The sequence below is a fragment of the Eurypyga helias genome, unplaced genomic scaffold (assembly GCF_000690775.1).
Source record: "Eurypyga helias isolate BGI_N326 unplaced genomic scaffold, ASM69077v1 scaffold11508, whole genome shotgun sequence".
Lineage (NCBI taxonomy): Eukaryota > Metazoa > Chordata > Aves > Eurypygiformes > Eurypygidae > Eurypyga > Eurypyga helias.
Window position 1 is genome coordinate 7,588 of NW_010268915.1, and position 11,453 is coordinate 19,040.

Here is an 11,453-nt window from a genome sequence, read left to right on the forward strand (position 1 = left end):
AGATCGGCATTATTTACCATGACATAGTGATTCCATATAGCACTGTTACAAAGTCTACAATGCTACGTCTAAATAACATTATATTAAACAAGCTTAAACTAATTCATTTCTCTTTGAACACACACTGCTTTGTAAAGATTGCTTAACAGAACAGTAACACATCTGGAGTGGTCATAGAGAACTAGGTAGGTGTTATTAACTCCATATGCTTATTTCCAAAATTACATCTGTCTTAGTCAAAAAAGTTGTGTGCTTGCATGCTTCATGTCAGTGAGGTCACTGAGATTTGTTTATGTACAAGTAATGCAAGGTCAGGACCGTAACTGATTTACAGCATCCTTGGACACAGTAGTCAGAGCTGCTCAGATGTGCACAGGATGAACAAGGTCAGCAAAATGAAGTGACTTTGCTGCTAGCTCAGAAAACTGGTAGCGTTCAAGCTCCGTCAGACTTTTACAAGAGGCAACTGCCAGCTTCTATTGGCAATGCAGGAATTAAAATATGCATTAAAATGTAATTAATTCTTTACAGTCAGACATCTTGAAATATAATGAAAACTGTAGTTAGTTTGTATGTGTAATCCCTTAAACGAGACAGAGGCATCACCAGTTCTGCGCCCAATCCAGTGCTGCTTTTTCTACCTGCTTCGCATGTTTATCTTATATTTTCTTTCCTCCATGTCTCACCTCTTTCAAGTTAGTCTGGAAAAGATGTGACCAATATTTATGATAATCTCCCCTTTTCTATATAGAGTATTTATGTGCCATCTGTCAAGTTCTATCCATTACATTATTAGATACAAGCATTATTCATATTTCTACACTGAGTGCTAGTTTCTCTCAAATCCAGATGGGAGATTTGTTTTTCTCAAAAAATGACTGTCAAAGAGTACCCTCTTAAACTTACTCTTGTACTGATGTTAATAAATGTCACACATACTATACCTACTGAGAGTGGTCATTACACACATACCAAGAAGTAATTTTACGTGCATTTCATTTGCAGATGTTTCTACTGATGATTTACAAGTTTGAAGACAAATAGTTACCAGAACATCAACATCCTTGTACAGAAAAGAATATTTTCACCTAAACATTTAACATAATTTTAAAGAAAATTGGGACATATAGTAGAAAAACCTTAATGACTAAATTTTTGTCAGTAAAATTGGCATGAATCTATTTTGATGAGGTTATAACTTTAAACAGACGTACTTTCTTCTTTGAAATTAATATTGAAAAACTATATTGTAATCGTTGCCATACAAAATGTTTATTATATTACAAATTATTTGTACACTGTATTTTCACTTTATCATTGCTTTGTGCTCAGACAGTATAAATATTACAGTATAATGTTTCTTTCCCAGGAATGTCCTTACTGTCTTGATACAACCTTACTTTGAATTTAAAAAAAACCAAACCAAAACAAAACATATTACAAACAAGTTAAAAAGCCATTATGAATGAAGAATGTAAAATGTCTTTGTGAATAAAGTGCACCACAATGGTTTTAGAGTGATGGTTGAGGGATTATTCAATATACTGCACATCGTCAATACAATACCAAACAAAATTAATTTTGAAAGTCTAACAGGTCTTCCTCAGTAGTATGAAGAGTACTTTGTTTAACTTTACTGAAATGGTTTGTCTTTCTAGAAGACTATTTAAATATTTTTATTTGGGGCTTTTCTATTTTCTTTGCATTTTGTTTGCACATAGGTGTCATGGTTTAATCCCAGCCAGCAACTATGTACCACATTCAAACCCTATACATCTATGTAATTTCCCAGCTTTTTAATTTCCAGTATGACAAGATACATGCTTGGCTTTATCCTCACACATTTTTTGATAGAACTACTAAATCACTTTTTAAAATTAAGAATTGGTTTGTGAGCATAACTAAGTGTCCCAAAGATGCTGTTTAAATCTGGTGCATCCTACCTCCTGTGACTCTTGGGAATATGCCATAACATTACCCTTCCCAGCTATGTTGCTGCATCACTTCCATCCGCATGATTGCTGCTGCTTCTGTACTTGAAGCTTTAGGATTAACTCTGCAGAACTGAAATCTGAGATACAGAAATTTATTTCACAGCACATTTCACTCCCATTGCATTGAAAGGCCTCGCTACTTGCAATATTTCACTGGGGTAAATAGAGGAATCATTCAAAAATTGACATAATAAAGCTGATTCAAAATATGGCTGACACAACTCAGTGTGGATTTCACTTACCAACTTAGCTTAAGCCAGTTATGAACCAGCTTAGGCTAGATAAAAGTAACCCACTCTTCAATTATGTCTTCCCTTATGTTACAGTGATTTAAAAGACTGAAAAAAAAGCAGAATATTGTTCAAGAGATTCTAGTGAAGCTTGCATGTGTAGATGAATCCTAAAAGAGAAACTCAGCCTTGCTATCAGCAAGTGAAGTGGCCACTGAAGCCAACCAGAACTAGTCTTTTTATGGCCTGCAGAGTTTGGCACAGTATTTTTAAGTTGTTATTTTAAAGTGTGATACTCTTAGGCAGCTATTAATTCAACACAAAAACACATTTGGATGTATTGTATTACGCTGAAAAGATCAGTATCAGTTAGCTGACAGGTAACTGAGACAGCAGTCTGGCTTTACTAGACTTCTATTTATATGAAAGATTGAGTTTCTTTGGTTATTTCATATCCAAGTCACCCAAATGTATATTTGTGTACTCCAGACATCACATGTTTATATTGATCATTAAAATTACTGGGGGGGTGGGGGAGGGAGGTCTTTTTTTCTTTTTTTTGCACTTGGTTTATGGAAATTTTCTGGCTATGGCAGACTAGCCACATACAAATATACAGCACATATATACATAGAAATTACAAAAATACATTTTATTTATATCTGATTTTTAAATAATAAAAATGAAATTTCACATTTGTTGAAAGATTAGCATTCCAAAAGTTTCTGCAATTTTTAAGGTATTGAAGCAGAAGATACCTTTATATTCTAGGATAACTATGTATCACAATCTCAGTCAGGGTTTATCATATAATTATTTGGGGAAAAAATATCTCTGCTTTAAAAGTTTGTGCTTCATCAATTTCTTCTATCCCCTATTCTAGTCTCCTCTCTCCTCCTCTCATTTTACTGATGGCCAAAAAGCTAAACCAAGTTCCCTTTCTCACCTCAGTAAAGACCAAAGAAACTCAGAGAAATGAAATGATCAGAGAAAACAGCATAAGCAACTGAGGATAACTAAATAACTTACTGAAATGAAGGACGTTACCTTTAACTCCAGTTGACATCAAACATGCCCAACACAAAGTATTTTGCAACAACTTCAGTTCCTGAAGCTAATTGCTGAAGGAACTGAAAACAATTGTTCATGATCTCCAACTGTTTTGTACAACTGCAAAAGATGAACTATTGTCCCATTCAACGGGTTTGATTTTCTTTTGGGATTGAATTCATACAACGATGCAGTTTAACAATTAGTGACCTCTATCTTGCACAATATAAAGTCAGCATAATGTCTGGAAATGCTCTCTTTTTCACAGAACATTAGTATTTTTGTTAATCCATGTAACCATTTATTTATTTACATGTTAATATAATAATCAGGTCCTCAACATTCAGAACTTCCTCATTGAACTTCCACATGCACAGAATTGTGCATTCACTCTTCAAGCCTAATCAAAATGAACTGCAGCTTCAGATAGCACTTTCTGGCATCACTGTAGTAGATATCATTGTTTAAGGAAGAGAAAAAAGCACTGTGTTAAACAGAGGTTTTCTTGTCTGAGCAGGTGTATTCATTACTCCAGGTTGGAAAGACTCTCTCAAAGGTCTCAGGTTTACCCACTTCACATGCATCCAGAGTGAAAAGCCTGAATATAAAGCAAATGTGAATAACCTTTTTTCATTTCTCCTGGAAGCTTCTAGCACCAATATCCTTTGTTGGCTCTTCAGGCATTGTATTCTCTCACACTGAAAAATTCTCCTCCATAACTCATCAGTGGCATTCAGGGACAATGTAGCCACTGATTATGAAAACATCATCAGCCTTCTTCACAGTTTCCTCTTCTTTCACTTCTTTTTACTGTTCATAGGATGAGGAGAATTGGGGCTATTTACAGGATATTTATTTGTATTACTTACTCATCTCAAATTCTCTTGGTTTGAATACAGTCTCTAGAATTAAATGGCCGAATGACTCTGCCTTGCTGTGATCAGCACCCCTTATATGTCCTGCAGCAAAGGGTTAACATGGCCACCGCCACACCTGCCGCGGCCTTGAGCTAACCATGTTCTACTGTATTTTCTTCTTTAATCCAAGTTTTGACACGCAGAAGTTATTTTCAGCAGCTCTACCTTTGGGCCTGCAAATGAAACATTGTCGTGTGGCGCAGACATGTTCAGCAGCATCTCTAGCAATGATGGGTCATAATACGAGAGCTAAGTGACAAATGATTGCACATGATCAATCTTATCTGTATTAACCCAGCAGCATTTCCTTCTCTGGCAAGCAGAATTATATATCTTCAGAGTCCTCTTGATATATTTAAATCAGTTCATAGTGTTGACTTTTCAGAAGAGAAAAAGGCCATCAATTTGGCACAATTCGCAGCAAGTTTGTAACTGAAAATTAAAGGAGTTGCTTTCTTGGCTATCCCAGGTTGCATGATACAGGTACTGTGCACAAAATAGATTAGACCTGGAACTCAAACATATCTGTTTGCTTCTTGGCCAGTTTAGCAACTTCTTCTCTTATTGCCTTTACGAGGGCAGCTGTAGAAATGTTGGTGAGAGGAGCATCGGACGGGTCATTTTCTGTCAGGCTCTGCTGAGAAGCTGCGGTGGAAGGCAAAGGAGCTTGTTCCAGGCTGGGATGCATGCTCGCTTGTTGGCTGTATTGGCGAGGAAGTCGTGAAGGAGAATTATGTTGGTAGCGGGGCCTCGGATAAGCCTCGATGTATCCAGGTAGTGGAACCTGTGGAGTATTGTAATTACACAAAATTATACAGAACAGTTGATCCATAGTGCCACCTCCCAGGTAACACAAACCTCCCCACAGCAGAGAATACCGTATTAAGAGAACATAAGCCTCATACTCCTAAGTGTCCATCTACAAATGTCTGTCTTGGCACGTGCCATTTACGCACATATGTCAATGTACATGGTACTCAACCCCTGTGGCAGTAAACACACCTAGCAGGGGTTTTTATGAACTGAGACACTCAGAAAACTACACTTACCTACATTACCTACATACACTTACCTACTAACAACACTACAGTTATAGGTTAACTGATAAATTTCCAGAATGGAATATTGATGTCACTGAAAAGTTAACTTTGTAATTCTTTTTGCTTTAAATGGGAAAAAACACATGCGTTTGACTTTCCAAATACATCAAGGCTTTATATCAGCATATAATACAGTCAGCCATGCAGATCTCTCACCTGATTTTTGGATTTCTGTCAAGCTGAGGTGCAAACCCACAGGGACTGAGGATTTGGTGGGTTTGCTAGAAGCAGAATTTCAGAATTTTAGATGTCTGCAAGCAGGCTGAAACAATGAGAAACATCTGCCAATTTCACATACCTTCTGTGGAACATGGGACCTCAGCATGGACTTCAGAATGACTGCTTTGGACCTTTGCTTAAATCCCATTTTGTCTCTGGCCCTGTGAGAGTTTAATACCACCTTGGGTGCCTTTGAAAATCTTGCCACCTCAGGCATCTAAGAACCTATGAAAACCTGACCAGTAGGATTTACACCTATATATGATATTACATTTATATGATTTTGGATGTCCATCAAGGGATTAAGAGAATGTCAAACACTTCAGTATGGTGTGATGAGACAAACATAGGAAGCAGGCATGATATTAAAATGATCATAAAATGAAGTTGATGCTGTTCAGTTTACAACAGGTTATTCAAAAATATTTTAGTAGTACAACATGTGAACACACCACTAGAGGCCATCAGGTTACTACTTTCACTAAGAACATCTAGCAATTTGGAAAATAAATGCTTTTTTGGATACAGTTCCCTTCACCCACAAAACTTGGTGCTTCAATACCTACCTTTTAACTGAGAAAATATTACATTACAGTAAACTGAGTGTATAAGATAATTCTTTGTTCTCAAATCTCCCATGTCCCCATTTACAGTCCAACTAGCGGAACTGGATGAAAAGTAAAGATTTTCAATTTTCACCTCACAGATATTAAGCCTCTGTTCTCACTAATTGTCAAGAAAAACTTGGAAGCATGATTGAGCCATAATCTAGAGGCTCAGAAACCAGAAAGCATACTTAAACTCGAACTCAGAGTATTACTTTAGAATTTTTGCAGTTTTATTCAGACTTTGACTGTATTATGTTGCTAGCACTAGTACCAGTTCCTCTCATAATGATTTTCAAATAGACAATTTCTTGATAGATTTGCAGTCATTCGGAGGTGCAAATTCATTAGAGAAACTGAAGTGGTTTGGGTTTACATTTTTTCCTCTTCTCCTGCAAAGTCACAGAAGGACTGAAAGTCTGAGCAACAAAAACTTGTTAAAGCTCTATAATGGATAAGTGAAGTTAAAAGGAATATTTCTTCCCTTTGAATTCTATATTGCCACAGTTATTTTTCAGATTCTCACATCCCTCTCCATTCTTCTGTGTGCAGTCCACTGGCACTAACTGCTCTTCCCACCTCTTTCCACCTGAAGACAGGGAAACTCACAACAGGGTTACACTCTCCTCCTTCCAGAGGAAGGAACTGGGGGCTGGAGACTTGTGTTCCAGTTTTGTCCAGTTTGTTTTCAGTCTCCCCTTCTGACAAGTGGTATCTGACTCTTTTTCACAGGACTGCAGCCAAGGAGTAGGGATACAAAATGCAAAACAAGTTGAAGACGAGTAAAATACTTTTCCTGTTTTGTTTTGTACAGGGTTACACTCTCCTCCTTCCAGAGGAAGGAACTGGGGGCTGGAGACTTGTGTTCCAGTTTTGTCCAGTTTGTTTTCAGTCTCCCCTTCTGACAAGTGGTATCTGACTCTTTTTCACAGGACTGCAGCCAAGGAGTAGGGATACAAAATGCAAAACAAGTTGAAGACGAGTAAAATACTTTTCCTGTTTTGTTTTGTTTTTTTTTTTTTTCTTCTTAAACAAAATGTTCACAATGGTTGCTCAGGCACAATGGGCCTTCTGGATTTAAAATGTCAGCAGCATTAAAAACAGCCAACAAAAAAAAGCCAAAAAAAGGCCGCCCAAAAAAACCAATTAAAAGAATAGGGGTATCCATGCTGTGAAGGGCAGCTCTGGGAATGGAACCTGTACGACAGCATCAAAAGCCTCCAGTTGTCAGGGACACATCAGCAGATGTGCTCAGCTCACAGATGAACATACTTTTTTTTTCTAGACAGGTCTCACAAATTCAGACTTGCATCTGACAGTCAAACGGAACTCTTTTCCTTGCAGGCATCAGGAACAGTAATAAAGATTTGGCAACAAATAGCCGCCCTGAGGAAAATGTATGTGCCCGTGTTGCCTCTTGCTTAGCTGCTCAAAGCCAACAAATAGATTCCAACTGCAATTCACTGAAATATTCTGTTGATGATATACACAGGAAATAGAATCCATCTCCCAGATTGTTTAGCCGAATAGGTTCTGCATAAATAGCAGATGTGAGCTCAAGTGGCAGAACTGATCTTTTTGGTTTTTCCTAGCTTTAGGGAAAAAAGCCCTAAATTTTAGCAATTGTTTCAAACATGATAAACTACAGCAATTCCTTTTAGGATATTTCAACTTTATTTCTTTGAAATGTAGGTATACTGTGGGTTAAAAATTACAACTGCCCCAGACTACGATCATGCAATTAATTATTTAATTTATGGTCTGTCACTGTAACCTGCAGGAGGACTTGAAACACTGCACAACAGGGCCGCAGCAGAGCCAGGAGCTAGGATTCAGGAGAGGGGCTGTCTTGAGAGAAGCTTCCAAGAAGAAAGATGCTCTCCAGCTTCCAAACAGCACAAGGCCACATTGAGATGCAGTGTCGCCTACTGCTATGTGCCTATCCAAATATTTAACGTATTTCTTGGGAAAGAAAAAAGGTACCTAACCCACCAACTTTGAATGGGTGCCAGCCCCTAACCTAGTGAATGACTTAGCTCTCCAAAAGACCTTACTTACAGTTTATCGGATGGACAGCTGAGTATCTATGCCCCTTCTCGTAACTAGCAGAGCATATTACCATTCAAGGAAGAATTATCATGCTCAGATTCTTTGCTGAACACTGAGCATGGCTTAAAATCTCTCCTCTGCAAGTCCCAGAAAATACATGTAGTTAGAAAAGCAAGGATGCTTACTGAGTCTGCCCACTGCCCTGGTAACTCATTCTCTCCAGCATAGGGCATCCAGGCTTGGTTCCTGTATGCGGTGGGTGGTGTTGGAATAAAATAGCCTGTGAAGCCAGGTCGGTTTGCTGCTGGTATGGCAAACACTGCTGGTACGGTATTTCCTATTAAGAAAGAGAGTAGATATAGTTAATAGCTGACATTTTCAGTTATAAATTAGAAGATGATACTTATGAAGTCACTGGCCTCAGTCCTTTTGTTTTTAACTGGTAAGAATATAATCACCCTTGGCTGAATGTAAGGCTCCCACCATCTGACTAGAACATATCTATAATGCTGGGAAATACTGGAGAAGGCAAGATATGCTGTTGTCTATATAATCCTTATTCCTAAATCCTGGGGTGGGAAAGCTCTGCATCATCTTTATCAGGTAATAAATGCAATAGTAAATAATAAAAGCATGTGGATGGTGTGCTTTGAGTACTCAGTTATAAAACATGGACATGTATGTTACTTTTCAGATTCACAGAATATAATAAAAATAACATCATTTATGTGAAAGCAGAAGAGCCAGTAAACCCTGTAAGAACACAATACAGTATAACACCTTTTCACCGAAGAGAAAAAATACAGTAATTTTGCATAGACAGACACTGGCACTGTACTATATCACCACTAACTGCCCTCAGTAGATACTATACTAATGTGTAAGAGGTGCCAACAAAATGGCAAGACACGGGCATTCCCCTGAACTTCCAACAGAGAATAATTGATAGAAATCAGCTTGAAATATCTGTCCTCCACAACATATTTTACAGCGCTGGCACATACTCGCAAGAGGGTTATGCTGCCTACTCTGATAGATACTGGGAACGCTGTATGGGCTCATACATGGACTGGAACAGTGACACCCATCCCCCCAGCAGTCTCCACAAAACCAGCCATTTATAGGTTCTCAATGACCTCCCATGCAGTCCTAAGCCAGAAGGGCTATTGATGCGATCAGGGCATGCAAAGAGGAGGAATATATATTTTGTAACACAATTGTTCCCAGAGTAGAATCATATCATCTGTTTCAACACTGTCTCCAAAAACAAAAATCAGAAAAAATTCAGAAGAAAAATGAAGGATATGTCATCCAAAACTTGGACTGAAAACTCTACAGTTACACAGTGTTTTCTACTGCTGGGGAATAAGTCCTAGCTTTTATTTTGACATCGGGTTGTAGGTGAAAAGGCACTTTGTCAGAGAGGATGCTGGAGTAACCCAGTCCTCAGAGAAGGAGTTGCTGTGGAATTCCTATGGACCAGTGGGATCTATGATGTATGCCTGCACAGCGGATAGCCACAGGGTATCTCACAGGACCTCCATCCCCTTTCGTCCAGCCACTTGGTTTGCAAAGAGGTGGGCTAAGAATAATTCTAATAATAAGAGTAAGAAGTGTGGGTTATCTTTGCTCTTCCCAGGACACTGACAGCACAAGGGTTTCTATTTTAAATGAGTCAGCAAGGCTGGAAATAAGTATTCTTTGGGCATGGACAGAGAAGAAAGTGCTGCTCCTGTAGATGACACATGGCCTCTACACCAAAATGCTCTTTTAATTTAACCACAGCAGAATGAGCTAATATTCAAAATGAACACACAATTAGCTGATGTAATATCTTATCCCAGTTCTTACTGCAACATCATCTTAAATGTCATGCTGATGGGCTGTATGAGCCAACATTAGGCTGTTTCATGATGGATCAGTACCTGCAGCAATGTTTCTTCATCTACTGAAGTAATAAAAATTTATTTTCTTATCAGAACTTTATAAATCCTTGTTTGTATTGCAGTTACATGTTTCTCATAACTATCCCTGTCTTTCCATGTATTATAGCCATTCGTAGCATCTATCACATATGAAAGTTTCCTCTAACTAAGCCCAGGTTAATTCTGGCAAGCTTCACAATGCACACAGAGGTCATTTTGTCTATTCTGGTGTGCAGCCACTCTTCAGTGGTAACACAACATACTCATTTCTAACATAAAGCAATAAAATCTCCACATCACTGGAAATTATAAAAAAGTATATCACACAACCCATTAGTGCAGACATGAAGAAAGAGCTTTTGGTACTGTGGCATATTTTATAGCTTGAAATGCTTTAGAATGAAAGGGTGAGCATCTGCTCTTTTCAGATTCACATTCACCGTTTGCAGAAGGTATGACAAGGAGAGTAGAATGGATCATTCAAACCTACTATATTTAATTAAATGACAACAGATTTGCATATCCACATTATTATTCTCAGTAGATGATGTTGAATACAATGCAGATAGCTCTCTATTACTTCTGAGGAAGCTAAGAAAGAATTTTTGCCTGGCAGATTAACAGAGCAATGTCTAACAAACTTACTAATTTCAAAACTTTGAACTGACATCATAAAATCTTTCACTCTTGTAAGCTCTTTTCTGTAGCTCTTCAAGAAAACATATTATGCCAACGAGAAGCTATTTCAAATATTTTTCCATCTAAAAGGTTAATTCAGATATAATCAAAATAGTGTATCAGCTTAATCTCCTGAGTAAATCAATTTATTCATAAACAAAATACATATCAATAGGACAGGAACTCACTAGGCCTTTAAAACTGAGACTTTTAGATCCAAAACAAATTCTGCACTTGAGCAGGAACTACATTCTCCAAAGTAGGAAAGAGATGAGCTAATGAGTTACCATGGCTATGAAAAAGCTCTGCTGCCTTGTGTTTTGAAGGGAAGGGGTCACATATCTTCAATTTATCCCCCTTAACAGCCAGCTGTTGTGACAAGACTAGGGGTTAAGTTTCTCAAGAGGAAATATGGAGTCATGAAACTCATCCCACAGACAGTTTGGAAAACCTCAGTCTTGCACACACTATTTCTCATGGCCGTTTTTTTTTAACCCTCGCCTTCCTTTCAAACCAAGCAGAGCTGAATGCCATTAAGCCTCCTTCAGTATCACTTACAACTCCATTGTTCATACTCTGTTTTCAAGCACTTGGCTTGATATTCTTGGCTGTTAACATTATGGAAGGATCCACCTCATTTCTCCATCCCCCTCAGAACCCCATTACCCATCTCCCCTGCTTTGGTT

The 11,453-nt window shown here is 38.0% G+C and overlaps 1 protein-coding gene across 1 annotated transcript in view; it reads right to left on the reverse strand.

Moving 5' to 3' along the window:
• Positions 1 to 4,693: 4,693 nt before the first annotated feature.
• The window catches only part of KIAA1549L (KIAA1549-like ortholog), a gene marked incomplete at its 5' end in the record, with an annotated part of 66,063 nt that continues 59,303 nt past the window's right edge, over positions 4,694 to 11,453 (reverse strand). Inside the window, 2 exons of the mRNA XM_010157915.1 lie at positions 4,694 to 4,975; positions 8,350 to 8,501. Of these exons, the coding sequence (XP_010156217.1) occupies positions 4,694 to 4,975; positions 8,350 to 8,501 (434 nt within the window). The remainder of the gene's footprint in view (positions 4,976 to 8,349; positions 8,502 to 11,453) is intronic.